General features: G+C 34.7%; 1 protein-coding gene across 1 annotated transcript; it reads right to left on the reverse strand.

The window, feature by feature from the left end:
• Nucleotides 1-1,772: 1,772 nt before the first annotated feature.
• On the reverse strand, nucleotides 1,773-8,310 carry LOC132603180 (protein MANNAN SYNTHESIS-RELATED 1-like). Its single transcript, XM_060316109.1, has 6 exons — nucleotides 8,132-8,310; nucleotides 6,312-6,441; nucleotides 5,781-5,851; nucleotides 4,165-4,250; nucleotides 3,027-3,627; nucleotides 1,773-2,325 (listed from the first exon to the last, which is right to left on the reverse strand). Exons 1-6 carry the CDS (start codon nucleotides 8,234-8,236, stop codon nucleotides 2,044-2,046), a joined length of 1,275 nt encoding a protein of 424 aa, XP_060172092.1. The 5' UTR covers nucleotides 8,237-8,310; the 3' UTR covers nucleotides 1,773-2,043.
• Between the last annotated feature and the right edge of the window lie 10,171 nt (nucleotides 8,311-18,481).

Genomic DNA, 18,481 nt, shown 5'->3' on the forward strand with positions numbered 1-18,481 from the left:
CTACAGTTTATTTTTTATCATAAGTTTAAAAATCTTTTTTTCTTTTTCATACTCTATGCCCAGAAAAAACCATCACAAAAATTAGAACGGAGGGAATACCAAATAGTTACCTTTAGGACTGATAATTAGAATAAAGAGAACTTTACAGAAATGTACCACCAAGAGTAACTTTGTATAAGTAAAATAGTCCAATAATTATTTATATCTGGACTAACCACCATATGGTTGCGTTGTATTTTGGGAAGCTAAATCTCATTCAATATTACTTACTTTTTTACTTTTGCATTTCTCAAGCCTGTAAACACCTATTCCCGATGTAATCTTTTGTTTTTCCTAATTAAACACCTTATATACACTGTTATATACGGGTGCACATTGATTATATATTACTAATCATTGAATATGCACTACCTGAAGGCATACAATTCAAACCCTTCTCTATCATATATGTTGTATAACTGTGTATACCAGTTGAATATCCATGGATTTCCTATATAAATGTTAGTATATACACAAATATACATTGTTATACACGAGTTAACATTGGAAGGTCAAGTTATGCTGTTTGATAGAATCATCACAGCTTTAGACTAGTATTGATTTATCAAGCAACAAATTTCAAGGAGAGATGCGAATTTTTTAATATCAGTCTATAAAAGTTTAAACTTTACTTTACTATACCAAGTGTAAACTTGGCAATGAATTGTTAGTAATGATTGGTGATATTGCTTGCTGCAGGTGCTTTCTTCTTTATATTGTGATGAAATTGTAATAGAACTCATGTTAGGATGGACAAGAAACAATTGCTTCTTATGCATCCAACGGTAAGGTTTAATGGTCTAAGGTTTTCGGTTCAAATTTCAGTAGAAGCAAAAACACTATATGGTTTTCTTTCTATCTATTCAAGTCTTGATGGATAGAGTTACTGGATACTTATGTTTTTGGGAGGTAATGGTACCCGTGGAACTAGTCGAGGTGCGCGCAATTTGACCCGAAAACCAAAGTTATAAAAAATTATATATATATATATATATATATATATATATATATTGCTGCTTATTTAGCTTTAACACTTCATGTAGGATGTTCTTTGTCTATATGTGCTCTGTTAAATTACAACATGTTGAAATTTGAATGGATAGAAGGAACATTTTCACAATATCACAATCATAGACCCACAATTCAGTACTTACTTTTTTTAGCTTAAAAATTGTTACTACCATCTGAATAAACAGTGAAATCATCAAAACTTGTAATCATTCAAAGCTACAAGATTTGTGATTGTTGAACATGCTTCTGAGAAATTAAACTCACCGTCATTTTCTTGCCTGGTAGTAATAGATTTTCCTACATGAAGTTTGTGAACAAGTGATTGTCTGAAAATGAGTAAAGAAATATCCATCTTTCTTCTAAACACGATGAATTGAACTCAAAAGTCATTAGATGGTTTTTATGAATGTGAAATAAGTATTCTAAGAAAATTGCTTTTGGTTAATCAATCATTTGATAACCCAAAGTCATTTAATTTGATAAATAATCCTATGAGTCAGACTTAGTAGAATTTGATTAATCCCATTTTCTGTCATTAAGATGGACTTGATCAAAAAAAATCATTAAGATGGAGAACTGAACCAAGAATTTTGTTTCTTCAACATCAGCCAAAGCATTGTTCGCGATCCGTAATTATATTTTATCATCAATCCAATCTCCGTTCACGTTTTTCCACAAACTCATTGCCAGCAGAGTTCTCAACAAATTACCTTAGAGGCATATTTCTCAAGGTACACAATTCAGTACTTTTTGGCTTAAAAGTTGAGTATTACAACAATCTGAATAAACATAGGAAAACAAACAAAAGGAATCATCAACACTTGTGTATAAGACGTTGAAAACTACAAGATTTACATTTTCTAAACACCCTTCTGATAGCTACTATATCATCATATTTATTATTTCTGTTGGACTTAGACTAATCTACAATTTTCTCACATGTTGAATTAAAGAAAACTAGACACAATTTGCTTACACTTATATGACTGATCATCAACAAAAGCATGAATAAGCCCAGTGTGATTTCTTAGAGATGTATGGAGAGACATAGTCCACAGCAGAAGCAGATGAAGAAGAACCTTTTTGTGTTGGATCAAGTACCTCTGTCTTTCCTGAGGCAATTCTCTTTGCCACAACATTAGTGTAGAACATGTTGGAGATTGTTGGTACAAAAACATCAGCTTGTGTACAAATTTGGAAGTCAATAACTTTCTCAAACTCAGAATCTTTTGTGATCTGGTACTTAGCCCTTTCATATGCAGGGATTATTGCATCCTGTTGCAAGTGCATAAAATAACAGAGTTGTTAAATAATCAAGAAACTAATGTACACTTAGAAACAAGATAATCAACATTTCTAAAATTAATAATTCTTCAACCTCCTAGGTTTATTAGTTAATCTCCCTGCCCCATTTTACATGACACTCTTAGTCTGTTTCAAATACAGTGACACAACTCTTACTCTATATTCGAGGAACTCTTTAACTTTAAACTTTCCATCTTACCTTAATGACATGTTCGTATAACCATAGAAATGTTATGGCATGTTTAGGATCTAGACAACAAGTTCTCTAGGTACTTTTAGTATGTACCGAAAGTTAGTCTTCTTAAAATTCCATTGTCAGTCAAACATCGTAATATAAAATAACGTTAAGAAAGTATAAAATAGCATTAGTTACCCTCTCTGTTCCATCTTATAAGTCACTCTTAGTCTGTTTCAGAAAGAATTACACAACTCTGTATTTGGAAACTCTTTAACTTTAGACTTCTTGACGTATTTACCCGTAATGATATGCTCTTATAAAAAAAAAGAAATATCATGACATGTTTAAGATGTAAATCACAAGTTCTCTAGGTAATTTTTGTTAGAAGTCAGTTTTTCTTCTTAATTTCCGTTCTAAGTCAAACATCGCCAAATAAAATAAAACTAAGAAAGTAATAAATATATAGACAAATGTGCACAGATAGAGATGTTACCTTGGTGAAGCTATTGGGGAACATCTTCCTGAAATCATCAAGGCTGCTATGCCATCCACTTTGAGTCAAGTAAATAGTGGCATGCCTTTGAAAACCAATCTTCTTCAAGAACTCACCAATCTCTTTGGCATCAAAACAGTGCTTACTTTTCATCACATTTCCTTTACACATACTTGCCAAAGATTCAACCTTCAAGTCCACAGCAACAAATTGTCCATTTGTTTTATAACTCAAACTTCTTAGTGTCCCAACCATTGTGCTAACCAATTGATTTAACTCTTGTTGCAACTCAAGACTCCCAAATATTGCTAAGCATGCATTAGGGTCCATTGATGGAGTTCTCTTTACATTGTCTTTTTTTATGATCTCTTTGGCTTTTGCCATAGTTGAAGATGACATGTCTGTTGAAAGCATTAAATTCCCTTTGGAATTGAATATTGGCTGAATTTTGGATGTAATGAAGTCTTTGGTCACCATGAAAGGCACCTTTATGTTAGTGATGTTTACATTTGATGCTTCCAATGGTGGATCTTTGACAACTTGAACTGTGCCATTTAAACTTGTGTTGAATCTCTCTATGTCATAAATATCACCAAATTGCCTAAAGTGTTTTTGTCAAGTTAATCAAATATAGACCACATATAATAGAAGAACCACATGAGCATTAAACATTTAATTTAAGTTATGACTTATAAATTATATTGTTCGGACTTTTCAAAAATCTTAAGGGGTATGTGTCGGATTCTCTAAAAGTAATACATTTCTGAAGCATTCGACACAGATACTACAACATTTTTAAAGAGTCCGAACAACATGGCTTATGAATAAAAGGGAAAAAAACATCCTTTTCAACCAAGATTAGACATTGAGTGAGATTCATTAAGTAAATCTTCATCAACTTGAAAGGAAATTTTCTTTCAATTCTGTACAACTTTTTCATGCATTTCTAAATCACCTATTTTTAAAAAATTCCTTATGAAGACTCATTCAATTACAAAAATAAATTTAGTTGATTTGTAAAATCTTTCATTTACCTTATATATAACTTTTTATTTTTCCTTTTCTTCATTCATGTTATTGAATTGCTAATGAATAGAATAATTTTCCAAAGAAAAAAGAATGTAAATGACTAATTTACCTCTTATTGCCTCTTTTGGTTCCTCTTATTTCAGGAAGGACTAGAGTTGCTCCAAGGTATTTGGCCACAACCACTGCATCAGCAATCTGAAATGCATATATTGGATGCATGATCTAAGTTATGGGCCTAAAACATATCTCTAATTACTAGTATTATTTATAGAAAGGTGTCATGTGAACCAAACAGACCTCATTTCATATGCAAATCTTCCTTGAATTTATCTCGATGTTCACGTTAAATTATGTTAATTTATCATAGTTAAATTATAAATTAAGATGAAAATGTATATTAATTAACTATTATTTTATGATAAGAGTATATTTAAAGACACGTGTCTTATATTTATCGAGTTAGTTTAAACATTAGATGCAAACAAATTTTTACACTAGCTCCATCTGTGTTCGTAAAGTCATATGTCAACACATTTTAAAGACTTTAAGTTATGTCTATCAACAGTGTAAAAAAAATAAAAATCTCATTCATTCAAAAAATATTTATAGATAACCCTTCTTAAAATATGAGATTTATAATTTTAAAAATAAATAAACCACTTGCTACAACAAGTAAATATAATCCAATAATATAAAATTTTCTTATACTAATAATAGGTATAACTTGAAATCTTTATTAAAAGTATTTTGCCTAGTCAAAATATATACTCCTATCACATAAATGAAACCACAATAAGAAAAAAAAGAGAAATGATGCCAGCTAGGTGACACGTGGATTCCCTTTTTCTTAACAAATGACCCCCCCCCCCCCCCCACCCCCCAAAATAAAAAATATTATTTATATTTTCTTGTTTTTTTTATTTTTAGCGAAGTCTTCCTAATTTTTTTCCTTTGTGATAGAGTTTTTCAATTTGGTGTCTAAACACTAGAATGACAACCTTGTAGAATAACTCTTAGGAAACAACCAAAACAAGAAAGAAGCAACAACACAAAGGGATTGAAAAAAAATGAAAAGGATTTAGCTTATATACGTAAATTTATTTTTATAAAAATATGCATAACATTAATGTATGTATTTTAGAGACGGGGCTAAAAAATTAAATTTATGGGTTCTGAACTAGAAACCACAATTTATTGAGTTCTTAAAATTATCTATACATATTAAGTTAATTTCTAAACACAAACATAAGATGTAAGCCAAAATAACCGGGTTTTGTCGAACCCATAGACAAAGCTCTGGCTTCCCACCCCCATATAAACATATTATAAAAAGTAATTTATTTTATTTTACAAGTCATCAATTTTATTTTCTATAGACAATCACCCCAATTATATAACAATTAATTGCACGGCTTGTCCTTCAAATGGACCGGTCTTTAATTTTTGTCCTTCAAATGGCCTGGTCTTTAATTTTGTCTTTCAAAATCAAACTTATGTCTATAGGGGCATAAGTTCTTAAGGATACTGACATAACTTATGGATATTATAATGCATAATTTATACCCCTTTAGGCATAAGTTCGATTTTTGAAGATCAAAAATTAAAGACCAGCCCATTTGAAGGACAAAAATTAAAGTCCAGCACAAAATAGGGACAAAAGTGCAAATGAATTTGATATGTAAAACTTTTTTGCCTGCTCATAAAAAGAAAGATGAAAAAAAGTACCTGTGTAACATGATCTTCAGGGTTGTCTATTAGCGTAAAGAAGATGTAGCCTTTTGCTTGCTCTTCATTTGCTGAAATTAAAATAACAAGAAAAAAAGAAGAAGTTAAAATTGAAAGGATTATGACTTTGTCACTTTTCAAATAGTGACAGATGGTTAAAATGCCCAACTTTATCTTATGGGTTTAATTTTTTCCTTTTTTATTGCTTCCTTTCCCTTTTTTTTCGGGATTTTTACAAAAATATACAACCAAACAAACTGCACCTACATAGCCAAATTTTTAGTTTACATTCGCATAACCAACTTCTTTTTTTCCAAACAATATCAATATTTTACAAACATTATACAACATTACCCACTTACGTAAACAATGTGTCCACCTTGTATAATAGTATATAAGCGGTGTAAGGAAAAAATGGGCTAAACTGGGTAAATATTCTTTTCCAGTAGACATAGAGCGTAATTTTTCCTTTTTTACTGTTTTTTTTTTTTTTTTTTTTTGGTGCTAGTAAAATAATTAAGCTGAACTTACTTGATAATGGCTTCCTCCAACAAGGTTTTAGGGAAAGGTTATCCCTCCAAAGTCCTCCATTTGTGTCTGAGAGTTTAACAAGGCTTTGCTTTGAAACTTTAATCAAATCATATTGCACTGAAAGGTTTTCCTATAACAAAATTCATTCCAATAACTTAATTAAATCATGTGAATTAAAGGAAACACGAAAAAATAACAAATCAGGTTTAACTTGAATATTTGGATATGCTTCAAGATCAAAAGAATAAGCAAATTTTAAGGTCTAATTTTTATATACCTGTAGAGTAAAAAAGGTTACACTATTAGATTACTTTAAAGGTAAATAAAGATAACTGTATATCCATTATCAATAGTAGTAATCTGAAAAATAAGATAACCTTTCATAGTAGGTTAAATTGCACCGATTGTGTAAAATTTCATTTGCACTATCATTTAGATATAATGTAATATATAATTGAATCAGTACTAAGTAGTCTTCAATAAGATAATTAAGGGCATTGACTTTGAAGACAATTGATTTAATTTGTTCATAAATTATTTTTCTTTTGTGAAACCCTTCATGTACATAAGTAAGCGTTTGAAAGAAGTTCCCTACTTTATTTTGATTTCCAAAAATACTTCAGAAATTTTGGCCATTTAAAAGGAAAAAAGAAAAGAAAAAGTTCACGAGTTAGAAAACGTATATGATAAAAAATGAGGGAAAAGAACTATGTATTTCTTTTAGAAGGATAGCGTTATATATACTCTAAAACAAGTGTAGTACGTTAAAGTAAATCTATTTATCATAAAATATGTGGAGAACATCCATTTCAAAAGCTTCATTTCACTGGACTTTTAGGTATGCATATAATTCAATATGAAGCTGAAAAAAAAAAAGACTCTTCAATTATACAATCAAGTTTTAAATTTAGTTCACATTTGATATTACTCAGTAAAAAGAGAAAAGCAATTACTATATGGTTACTGGTAGATTTGAGAAGACAAATTATAGATACGTGAAAGAGCAAGATAATTAGACTCTAAAGAATACGTGCAAAGGCTTGCTGCCTAAAATTAGTCTATTTCTTGTTTTTCTTTCCTTTTTGTTTTGTTTGCTTTTTTATTTTATTTTTTATGAGAGCCTCAAGCATAGTCATATTTTATTTAATTTCTTAGATGGCAGTGCTAACATCATGAACACTAGCTTGCCAACTAGAATTGGTGCACAATTTTTAACGGTTAACTGTAAAAAGCAAAGTGTCACCTAGTCAAAAGTTCTTTTTTCCCCTCCCGACTTCTCTTTACGGTCCTGATTAATCCGGATTCGCACGTCTAAAGCTCATTAAAGCGGAAAATATTTTCTACCATGATTTTTATCATTCTCAGAACTTGAACTCAAGACATCCGGTTAAGAATGAAGGAATTTTTTCTATCCAACCACAACCCCCGATAGTTAGAAAAGAAATTCATATATTCTAGTTACTTCTCTTCAGCCAAGTTCTTGAAACTCATGGAAACCTCCTCCTCATCATCATCAGCATCTTCATCTTCTTCTTCTTCTTTTGATTTCTGATTGCGATCATCTTGTATCTCTTTTTGTATTTGGAGGTGTGAAATCATACATTAAATAAATATTCATTTTCAAGTACTCAAGCTGAATTCAGCTCCAAAAAAAAAAAAGGTTCAAGATTGAGTCTTGAAAGTATGGTTTTATTCAATCATCTACCACAACATTATAGCTCGAACAACACTAGTACACATAAATGAAGAAGTTCTAAATATCATAAAAAAAAAAAGTTAAAAGGCGAGACTAATGAAACTAATTAAGGGTTTATACTTACCACATAAATAGGATCAAAATGGTCTCTTTTAACCATGTTGCAAAGCATTATAAGCATAGAACCTGTTAGTAATCCAGCCACCACTTGCCTTACATCCCTTGCCATTTCCTTCTATTTAGTATGTCCTCTCTCTTTCTCTTTCTTTTTTTATTTCTCTAGCAAGACATATATATATTGTGAGGGCCATATACTCCCTATGTCCCCTTTTATATGAGGCTTTTTTTCTTTTTCTTTTTAGCCTTTTTTTAATAAAAAAGAATAGGATCTTTCTAAATTTGAATTTTTTTAATTTTTTTTTTATATCCTTGATGAGATGATCTTACATGGTTGTGATGTATTTAGGATCAGAAACTTCAAAGGTACTTTTAGTATATAGTAAAAGTCTGTCTTTTTTTTTATTCTTAAATTTTTTGTTCAGTCAAACATTGTTATATAAAATGATAAACAAGAGTATTGCACCCCCTCTTGTCCATGATAAATATTGTCTTAGCCGGATAAATTTGGTCCAAATATAATTGTAGCTTTAGAAAACTAAGAATTTATTAATTATTTTTTCAAATCTATCCTTGCAAAAAAATGATCTATACTATAATAATTTGCTAAGGAGTCTTTCCATGATTATTTACTAGATTAAATAGGGGACATAATTTAGTCAAATAACTCTTATTAAAGTTTTAACGGATGCACGAAAATTTTAAACAATGCTTATTTTGGATTAAGAAGTAGCAAGGACGGATGCAAAGTTAAGAACTCAATAACTTTGACTTACACTTTATATATGTGCTAAAAGATCTTTCAAAATGCATTGACATTAAAATTCAAATGCACTAACTCAAAATTTGAACCATCAACAAGGGTTATGATGGAGTGACATGTACTCTTTTATCCTTAACCAGAGGTCTTGGTTCGAGTTTTCCTGAGTATGGAGTCGCCATTGTTAGGGAGCTCTTTATCCCCCAATGTGGGACTTCTCGATGTGAATCCAAATTTACTCGAGCCCCAATACAAACATCGGACACTAGGTGGAAACCAAAAAAAAAAGTCAAACGTTTAGTTGGTTTAGTGATTTTTTTTTTTTTGAATTTATAAAATTCAAATTCTGGATCTACCTCTTGTTATGTGTCTATGGGTGTGTTTTGTGAGTGAGGAGGGGGAAGAGACAAAGGAAGGAAAGGACAATAGAACGCCGAAAACAGTTAGGAAGAGGATGTAGAGAATAAGGAAAAGGAAACACTTCAATTACAAGTGACAGACTAAAGACAGCTCGCAAAATGCAATACATACATACTATTCCTATTAGCATTGTGTCCTTTCACGTAATGAAATGAAAGGGGATCAGCACAGACCGCTCCATAAAGAGAATTGCTTTTGTCATATTGACATGAAAGGATATATGGGTTTTAAATGTTTTTTCTTCTTCTTTTCTATGTATGGAGTAACTTTTAAGTATTATTGACCATGTAGAGTCTATGAGAATATTCAAAATTAAAGTAGCGTCATTGAATTTTAAAAAGACAGAACACATCGAAGGTCCTTGAACTTGTCAATAAGTCTCATTTAAACGTTCGAACTACGGTCTGTTTCACTAGTGTTCCTACTAGACATTTTCAGTTGAAATTTTAAAAAGTTTTATAACATGTTCCGAGCATATGTTACATAGATAAGTTAGTCACTTAAAATATGTCTCTTCGAGTCGTTTCAATTTTATCGGATGTCCCCGAAGGGACTACCACTTAAAATATGTCACATCCCTTAATTATATGCATTCGTCTCAACAAGCCGTAAAGCCTCATGCATGTTCTAATTGAGGTTGATGTGTATAATTGAAAGATATGATATATTTTATGTGGTTAACTTAGATGTTTGGAAACATACACAACAAAAAAAAAAAAATCTAAAATTTGAGCCTGAATTATCTAATGGGAACACTTTATTACATGTTTATGTAATCAATTGGAAGAGACCCTAGTTCAAGTATATGTAAAGTTTAATGAGAAGTTTTAAGATATGGTCGAGCTGTAATACACCTTTAAGAGATTCCATATGAACAATGGCATCACATTGCTTGCACACTTATTTCAATTGAGAAACTAGGTCTCTTAAATACTTCGTATACTCGTCTATAGAGGCAGACTTTACTATGCCATCTGTCGAATTTGTTTTGTTGCACGTACAAAAAGACAGAGCTATATTTGGGCTTTTCCTATTTCCTTTTGCTCTTTAGGTAGAAATTGAAAGTCAAGCCATCACTTGTGACAAGTTAGCAGCTGTCTCTAAAAGGTGACATAGAGGATTCCTCATTCCTCGTGTTCGTCCAAAATGATCTAAAAACCAAAACAATGTATACCCTTTGATTTAATTTGTGTGAATTTATTTGACCTGTGTATATAGTTTAAAAGAGAAATTCTAAAGTATTGAATTGGTAAAAATATATCATAAACGAAGACTATTTGACCGAACACGTGATAAGCATAGAGAAGATCACAGTCAATTGTTGAACTGATCAACGCTAGTCAAACCAAAGATCAGTCGGATTATCCGAGAATTACCACCTAGGCGTGCCTCGCTTAGATCGAATAAAATCTGGAATGATCCATTCGGAAAGGGTCGGGGTGCTCGGATAGAGGATAACCCATGATCTTAGCCATGTAATGGCTGAAACAAGCGAGGATCACGGAAACTAGTTACTCTTAGCTATCCAATAAAATCCCCCACTTCTTCATAATTGTATATATTTGAATTTTCACCTGTTTACATATAACTTTATGATTACTCTTTGCAGACAGAATGATTCATCGTTGGTTTTCAGCAATGCTCATCATCTGAGACGAGAATCAGTAAACAACTCTTTTTTTTAACAATCAATTATTTCTCTTTAATTGTCTATGTTGTTATTCTTATTCCGCTGCTCTCGTTATATTGACATTATCAAAAGATTAACATAATTTGAATTAATTATGTTACTTGTGATCTCATTCTAAATAATATAATTAGTTGACCTAATAAATAAAATTTTGACGAAATAGTTTGATGCCCACCGTGGGGCCCTAGCAATAGTTATTATCTCAAAACACTGCTAATTGCTCATTGATTCTGTGTTTGTTAATTTAGTAAAGCATAATGGCTGAGGAATAACATTTGGTTGGAATCCGAAATGCCACCAGAGTCCAAAACGCCAATCCAATCCAAAAACACAAATGAAGCCTTAAACGTAGATGAAGTACCAAACGAAAAGGTACCAAACGAGGATAGAACACAAGACATGGACGAGGAACAAAGCTAGTCCAAGAGTCAGGGTAGGACATATATATCTCAAACGGTACGTCAATCGAGGAAGCTGCACCTCATAGACGTCTAGACAAAAGGAAAAGGAAAAGTGCTGCTCACATTGGAGGAATTCATAACCCAACAACAAGCCTGAACTCAGAAATTCGGTGATGTTTTATTATCCTAATCAGAATATAAAAAGGGTATTGCCCGTACGATTGAGAAAATAACAGGCTAGAGATATCCTTAATACCACCCCAAGAAGTTTTGGTGCTAGGAGACTTCTCCCACAACCCAAGAGTTGGAGGCTCGGAGACTGGGTGGTACAACGAATTATTTACCCTAAGTCGTAGAACCCGCTCTTGGAGAGCCTTCTAGGTCAAATTAGGGAGCAAAATGACCAGATCTTGGGGACTCAACTCGTCCTCAAAGGTATCGACATAGAGAAATACTTCCAACAACCGTAAAAGCCAAGTGCAGCTTCCATGCCTATTGCAAAGAGCTTATCGGCTGTAAGAACTTGTAAAATTTATGACCAAGGATTCCCTGGAAAAAATCAGGGCCTACACAACTGGATCAAAGGGTACCCCACCAAGCAGAAGAGAGAATTGATTCTGGTAAAAACTGTCACGCCCCGAATCATGGCCTGGGCATAACACGATACTCGATGTTTGACTACATTTGACCGAGCGAACCACATGACTAGCTGAATATACATGGGACATGTACAGATGCCGAATATAATTTATAAACATGTTGAACTACTGCAAGTCTGATTAAATCTTATAAATAAGGAATACTGAGATAAATCTGAGAATGTAAAGGTGTAGCCGACACGGCTAACATAATATATGAAAATACTGACTGAATGCTACTCTAGTCTATGAAGCCTCTGAAGAATATTGAAATGTTGTCTTTTTACCGGGACAAGGCCCTCGGCATACCTGATTGTCTAATGTAAATAATGACTGAAAGTAAACAACGACCCGAAGGAAATTGGGGCTCACCAAGAACCGATACGAAGGATATCCTAACAAACTAATCTGTCATCCTGAAAATCAGTACCTACATCGTGAAATGCAGGCCTCGGACAAACGGGATGTAAACGTTACACCTTGGAGTTTCGTTTCGTGTCGCTCGCTTTATGAACATGCCAATGTAAACCTAAAATGGATATGAAGCCCTTGTAAGTTAAAAGGGGTAAGTGAAGATTCTAATTAAGATTTCCAAAGGCATTAGGGGAAAAAGAAGCAAGTTTGTCGGAGGAGCTTAAGGTTGAACTATGTTTTGGGAGTTTCATATCATTTGAGCTATGATTTGCATGGAACCACCTTGAGGAAGAGATATGAGGTCCCTTAGATAGTTAATGAAGTTCTATCTAAGTGCCAAGAAGGTTCCATAAGGATTGGAGATCAAACGAATTGAAAGGATCGCTTTTCTTCGCGAAACCGGGAGGAAGTGGGCAGTGTGCGGTCGCACACTCAATGTGCTGACCCGCACACTAGGTGCCAACTTGCCAGAATGGCTGGCATTTCTGCCCATGCCATGGTAGGAGTGTGAGGCCACACACTCAGTGTGCTGAGCCGCATACTCTTCGCAAAGTTGGTCGGGGTGTAATTTGACCGCCTTTTTAAAACCCAAACGACCCCAACTTTATTTCCACCTTCTCTCACTTATTCCCTTACCTTTTTAGAGTCCTATTGAGAGCTTTTGAAGGTTATAAAACCCTTCCCACCTTTCCATATCATCAAGAGAGAAGATCAAAATCGAGAGCTTAAGGTAATCCATAGAAGGTGAAGTTGCTTGCTTCTTTTCAAACTGGTGTTGAATGTGAACTTGGAGGTAGTTGAGTGAAGTTATTTGGTTATAAGGTATGTTCTTCATTTTTATTCTTGAGATTGTGTTGATATAAAAGTTTAGTACCCCTTAGAAAGGAAAAGAATGAAAGTGGAGAAGCCATGGATGGTGTAATGAAAAAGATGACTATAAGTGAACTTAAAAAAGGGATTTTGGCTAGACTTCGGATTTAATTGAGTATGACTTCTTGATTGTGATATTATGGATGTTATTATTGTTGTTTGGGAGTTGTTTCGTCATTTTGGTAGAAGTTGATGATATAGGGGAAATGCTGCCCGAATTTCATTAATTCGTTAACTATGCTAGTGTGAGCTTAAGAGTGTTTCTTCTAGACTTAACTTTAGTATAATTCATCTTGAATGTAGAATTTCCGATTTGGAGGGAGAACGTTAAGCGATTAAAGAGTCGTTAAGGTATGTTAAGGCTTTTCCCCTTCTTCATTTTGACATGATCTTATGAAATGAGCCAACAAGTGAGTAAACGAGCTTCCATATTACTCTACTCTTAGCAGTACTAGAAGTACCGCAGTCTTTGATATTCATGTTCCCTGTTGTGATTGTTCATCTGCTCATGGGTCCAGTTTTATGTATACAGTTTATTCACGCATTACATTCATTCATATATGCATATTGACCCGTGACCAGAAGGCGTTATATACGCAAGTATTATATGTATATGGGGTATGGGAAATGAACAGGCGTTATATACGCATTACCACCTGATCAGATGGTGCACCATAATGATGATATAAAGATCGGGTTGCATGTACCGCAACAATGTATATGATGATGATGGCCGCCGAGAGGCCGATATGATATGATGGGAGGCCCATAGAGGCTTAACAGGCGTTATATACGCATATACATACGTATGACCTACATTGTTATGCATGAGCATGATTATCGTTGAGAGTACACAGATTATGCGCCCACAGAGGCATTGTCAGTTATACAGATATATGCATGCTTACAGATACTGGTTCATACAAATCTATGTGGACAGTCACTTATGTACCGGGCCAAGATGTGCGGGATGTTGTGCAGGTATTGACTAGAGTAGTAGTCAAAATTTGATACGCTCAAATTACACCTATTAATGATGTAAAGCGGACGTTGTCAAATATAGTAACCCAACAAGGTTGGGGTCGAATCCCACAGGGAATATGGAGAGAAAATAGTACTAATCGTATGCGATACTAGTCTTTAAAGGCTTTAATACTATTCCTGATAGTTTGAAATAGTTGTTGAATAATGTAATTAAGTATTTTGACTGAAATTGTATTTAATGCGAAATAGAGACTAAGGCTGTGTTCCCCAATTTGATTAGATATTATGCTTCTGGTTTCAATGTGATATATTTCTAATGGTTGTTCTGTGAATATGCACGTGGTCTCTTAAGAACTTCTTAATGTTTTCCAACAGTTAAGGCGTATTTCCTCTTTATGATTCTTCCGAATGTAAAAGAGTTGCAATCGAAGAATGACCAAAAATGCCAATTTAGACTTATTCTCATCCCTAAGTTAGTCTATTAAACGAGGGTTAACGCCTCAAGTCATTGTCATTCAATCTTACCAATAATAACTTTCTTTCCCAAGAAAAGTTAATATAATGGCTTAGGATGATGCTTGCAATCATCACCCAACGCTAAATCACAAAAACTGTATGAATACCAACAACCATTATGCATATATCAATAATAGAAACCCATTTACATAATATCCATCATGGGACTCACAACCTTAGCTTTGAAGTTAGCTACTCATAATCTTGACTAGCAAAGAAAGCTTAAAAGTTGACATAATATACTTACAATGCAATTACAAGGTGGAATGGAAGTGAAGTAGTTGCCTTAAATGCTCCAAAAACTTCTAATATGAAAAACCTAGAGTTTATGCTCTCAAAAATATATCTGGTTGCTGAATTAAAACCCTACATTAAGTTTTTGTAGAGTCAAAAATCGCGCCAAGTTTCTGGATAAAAGTGCCCTTACGCGGCATAGTTACGGACCGTAACTCAGGTTACGGTTCGTCTTTCAGGTCGTCATTTGCCATCTTGATGTTACGACCACCATGTGACGGACCGTAACCTGTGTTACGGACCGTACTTCTGAGGCGTAACTTGTTACATCACTTGACAACTTTCTGGAAATTTGGCTGATGTTACGGTGATATGTTACGGACCATAACATGAGATACAGACCGTAACACCAGAGCGTAACATCGATGGTTTCAATGAAAACTTTCTGGAAATTTGGCTGATGTTAGGTGATATGTTACGGACCGTAACATGAGTTACGAACCGTAACACCACTTCGTAACACTGATATTTTCAATGAAACCTTCTGGAAATTTATGTCATGTTACGGTTTAATGGTACGAACCGTAACATGAGTTACGGATCCCGTTACGGTCCGTAACATGAGTTACGGACCGTCATTTAGCTCCCATTTGTCCGTTTTTCAGCATTTCATCTCATTTCCGACCCTTAGTTAACCAACCCTATAAAACACAAAAATAACATAAGAAACAATGTAAAAACACTTAAAAACAAGCAACACTTCTCGTTACAAAGGCATAAAATGTGCCGAAATTCACGGTTCATCACCCAGGCTCAGCAGCAGGGAGTCAGTGTTGACCAGGCAGACAAGGCTGGTAGTTCGAGGGTTAAGACCTTCCTTGAGTTAGGTCCTCCAGAGTTCTCTGTGGAATTAAAATATGAACCCCCAGTATTTTATTGATGGTATGTAGAGGACCTTAAATGTTATACACGCGGATGAGGTATCATCTCCGTGGTTTTCAGGCCCGAGATTCGATCGGTTTCCTTATTCCGGAGCAAGCCAGAGTTCCAGAGCATCAGGTTCTCAGTACAGACCGGATTCAGGCTAGATGAGGCCCCCTTTGCCGCGGTGTGCCTAGTGTGGCAAGTTACATGCCAGTCAGTGTTGGCTGGGCTCAGAAGGTTGCTATGCTTGTGGCCAGCTAGGTCACAAGGTGCAACAGTGTCCGATGAGAGAGAGTGGGAGAATGGTTCAACCCACAGGGTCCGCAGCTGGTTCATCTTCTGCAGTGCGCCCTTCAGGGCAATTTCCTCAGACACCAGCAGGGCGAGGTAGAGGGAGGAGTGGAGCATCCATCTCGAGCGGTCCTCAGCACCACATATATGCACTAGATGGTAGGCAGGATCGCTAGTCGTCTCCTGATGTCGTCACAGGTATATTATCAGTCTCCTCCTGTGATGTGTATGCACTGATTGACCCAGGTTCCACTTTATCATATATTACGCCATTTGTTGCTGGAAAGTTTGGGATAGAGCCCGAGTTGATTAAACCTTTTGAGGTGTCTACACCAGTTGGTGATCCAGTCATAGATAAGCGAGCATACTGTTACACCTTGGAAAATTTCCCGTCAACGTACATTGAATAGGCTAGCAAAGGGCACGACGTATACAATGTTTTGATAAGAAAGAAATATCATTTGATGATCCTAATCGAGATTCGAAGACATTTGACGTAAGGGAAGAAGGTTGTCAAGGAAAGCAAGGGATATGTTGCGTGTCGGGTAAGTATTATATGTGAGAAAACGCGATAGTGAACTATAACCACAATTATGGAGAAATTGAAGTGAAATTGTGAAATGCGGATAATGTAGATAAATGATGATTGTTGCCTATTATATTGTGAATGTTGTTATCGATGTTTGGGAGTTGATATGGAATATGGGGAAAGTCGTATAAACAAAGGAAATGCTGCCTGATTTTCTTTAGCTTTAGTAAGCACGTTTAAGTAATCAATTAGCTAATGTTAATGCGAATTCTCTTGAAGGTAGAAACATGGGCATTGAAGAAGAACAAGCAAGCGATAGATTAGTTAAACGAAAAAAGTATGTGAGACTAGTCCTTTCTTTCTAAGGCATGAATCCTATGGCATGATTTTTCATTCTTTTCCATGAATCTCGTACATCCCGGAAAACTAAGAGTCTATGTTCATGAATAGCCATATGAGATAAGAGATACATTATGAGCCAGTGATGATGATGATGAGCTTAAGTCTAAAGATTCTAGAGTTCATGATATGATGTTCCTACAAGTTAATGATGTTGTTCATTGTATATACACTCACCTTATATATTATTTCCTTCAAGGTGAGGCAGAATTCTTATAAATGCTCCATAATGGGATCGAGGGTTGACGACCTTATGTCACCTCGATAAAGTATAGCTGTCTTTGATTTTCTATACATGCATTATGATAAGTACATGTTGATGATATTACACCGCGCCTATATGGCCGGGCAGACACCGCTAAGGCGGGCAGCGTATACACCATGTCAAGATGGCATGGGCAGACACCACTAGTGGGCGGCATGAGATGGTACCCCGGATGCGGGAGTCCTGGATGCAGGCTAATGATTATCACACCGTACCTATATGGACGGGAAGCTTATACATATATGCATACATGATATGATGATGATTATGAAGTAAGCCAGCATGCATTATTTCTTTTATAATTGACAGTCAGTTACAGATTGCTCCTTATTTGATGCTTCCTTTATCTCATTGACGTATTATTATTATTATTTATGCCTCTCATACTCAGTACAATGCTTGTACTGACGTCCCTTTTCTTTGGACACTGTGTTCATACCCACAGGTAGACAGAGAGGTGATCCAAACTCGTAGAAGTCATCAGCAGATCTACAAGAACATTCCATTATTCCGGAGGTGCTATTTGATTGATTTGTTTGTGTGTGTGTGTATATATATATATATATATATGTATTTTGGGCACAACGGGGTCTTGTCCCGTCCCTATGTCTAGCACTCTAGTAGAGGCTCGTAGATACGCAGGTGTGGGTAGTATGGTCTCACGATGCTACTATTGTGTATGTATTATTATTTTGATAGCCGAAGGGCTTATGTATATAAAAGTAATTATGTTTCCAAACGAAAAATGATTTTTCTATGATTTGAGTATGATGAGTAGTAGAATGAGTGGTACTCGGTGGTTAGCCCCGGGTACCCGTCACGGCCCCTAGTCAGGTCGTGACAGAAGTGGTATCAGAGCAGTTCAATCCTAGGAAGTGTCTACGAGTCGTGTCTAGTAGAGTCTTGTTTATGGTGTGTTGCGCGCCACACTAATAAACAGGAGGCTACAGGGCATTTAGGAAAAATGACCATCTTTCATCTTAAGAGATCGTGTGATAGAGCTATATTATAAGATTTTCTCC

The sequence above is a fragment of the Lycium barbarum genome, chromosome 7 (genome assembly GCF_019175385.1).
Source record: "Lycium barbarum isolate Lr01 chromosome 7, ASM1917538v2, whole genome shotgun sequence".
In the NCBI taxonomy this organism is placed as follows: domain Eukaryota; kingdom Viridiplantae; phylum Streptophyta; class Magnoliopsida; order Solanales; family Solanaceae; genus Lycium; species Lycium barbarum.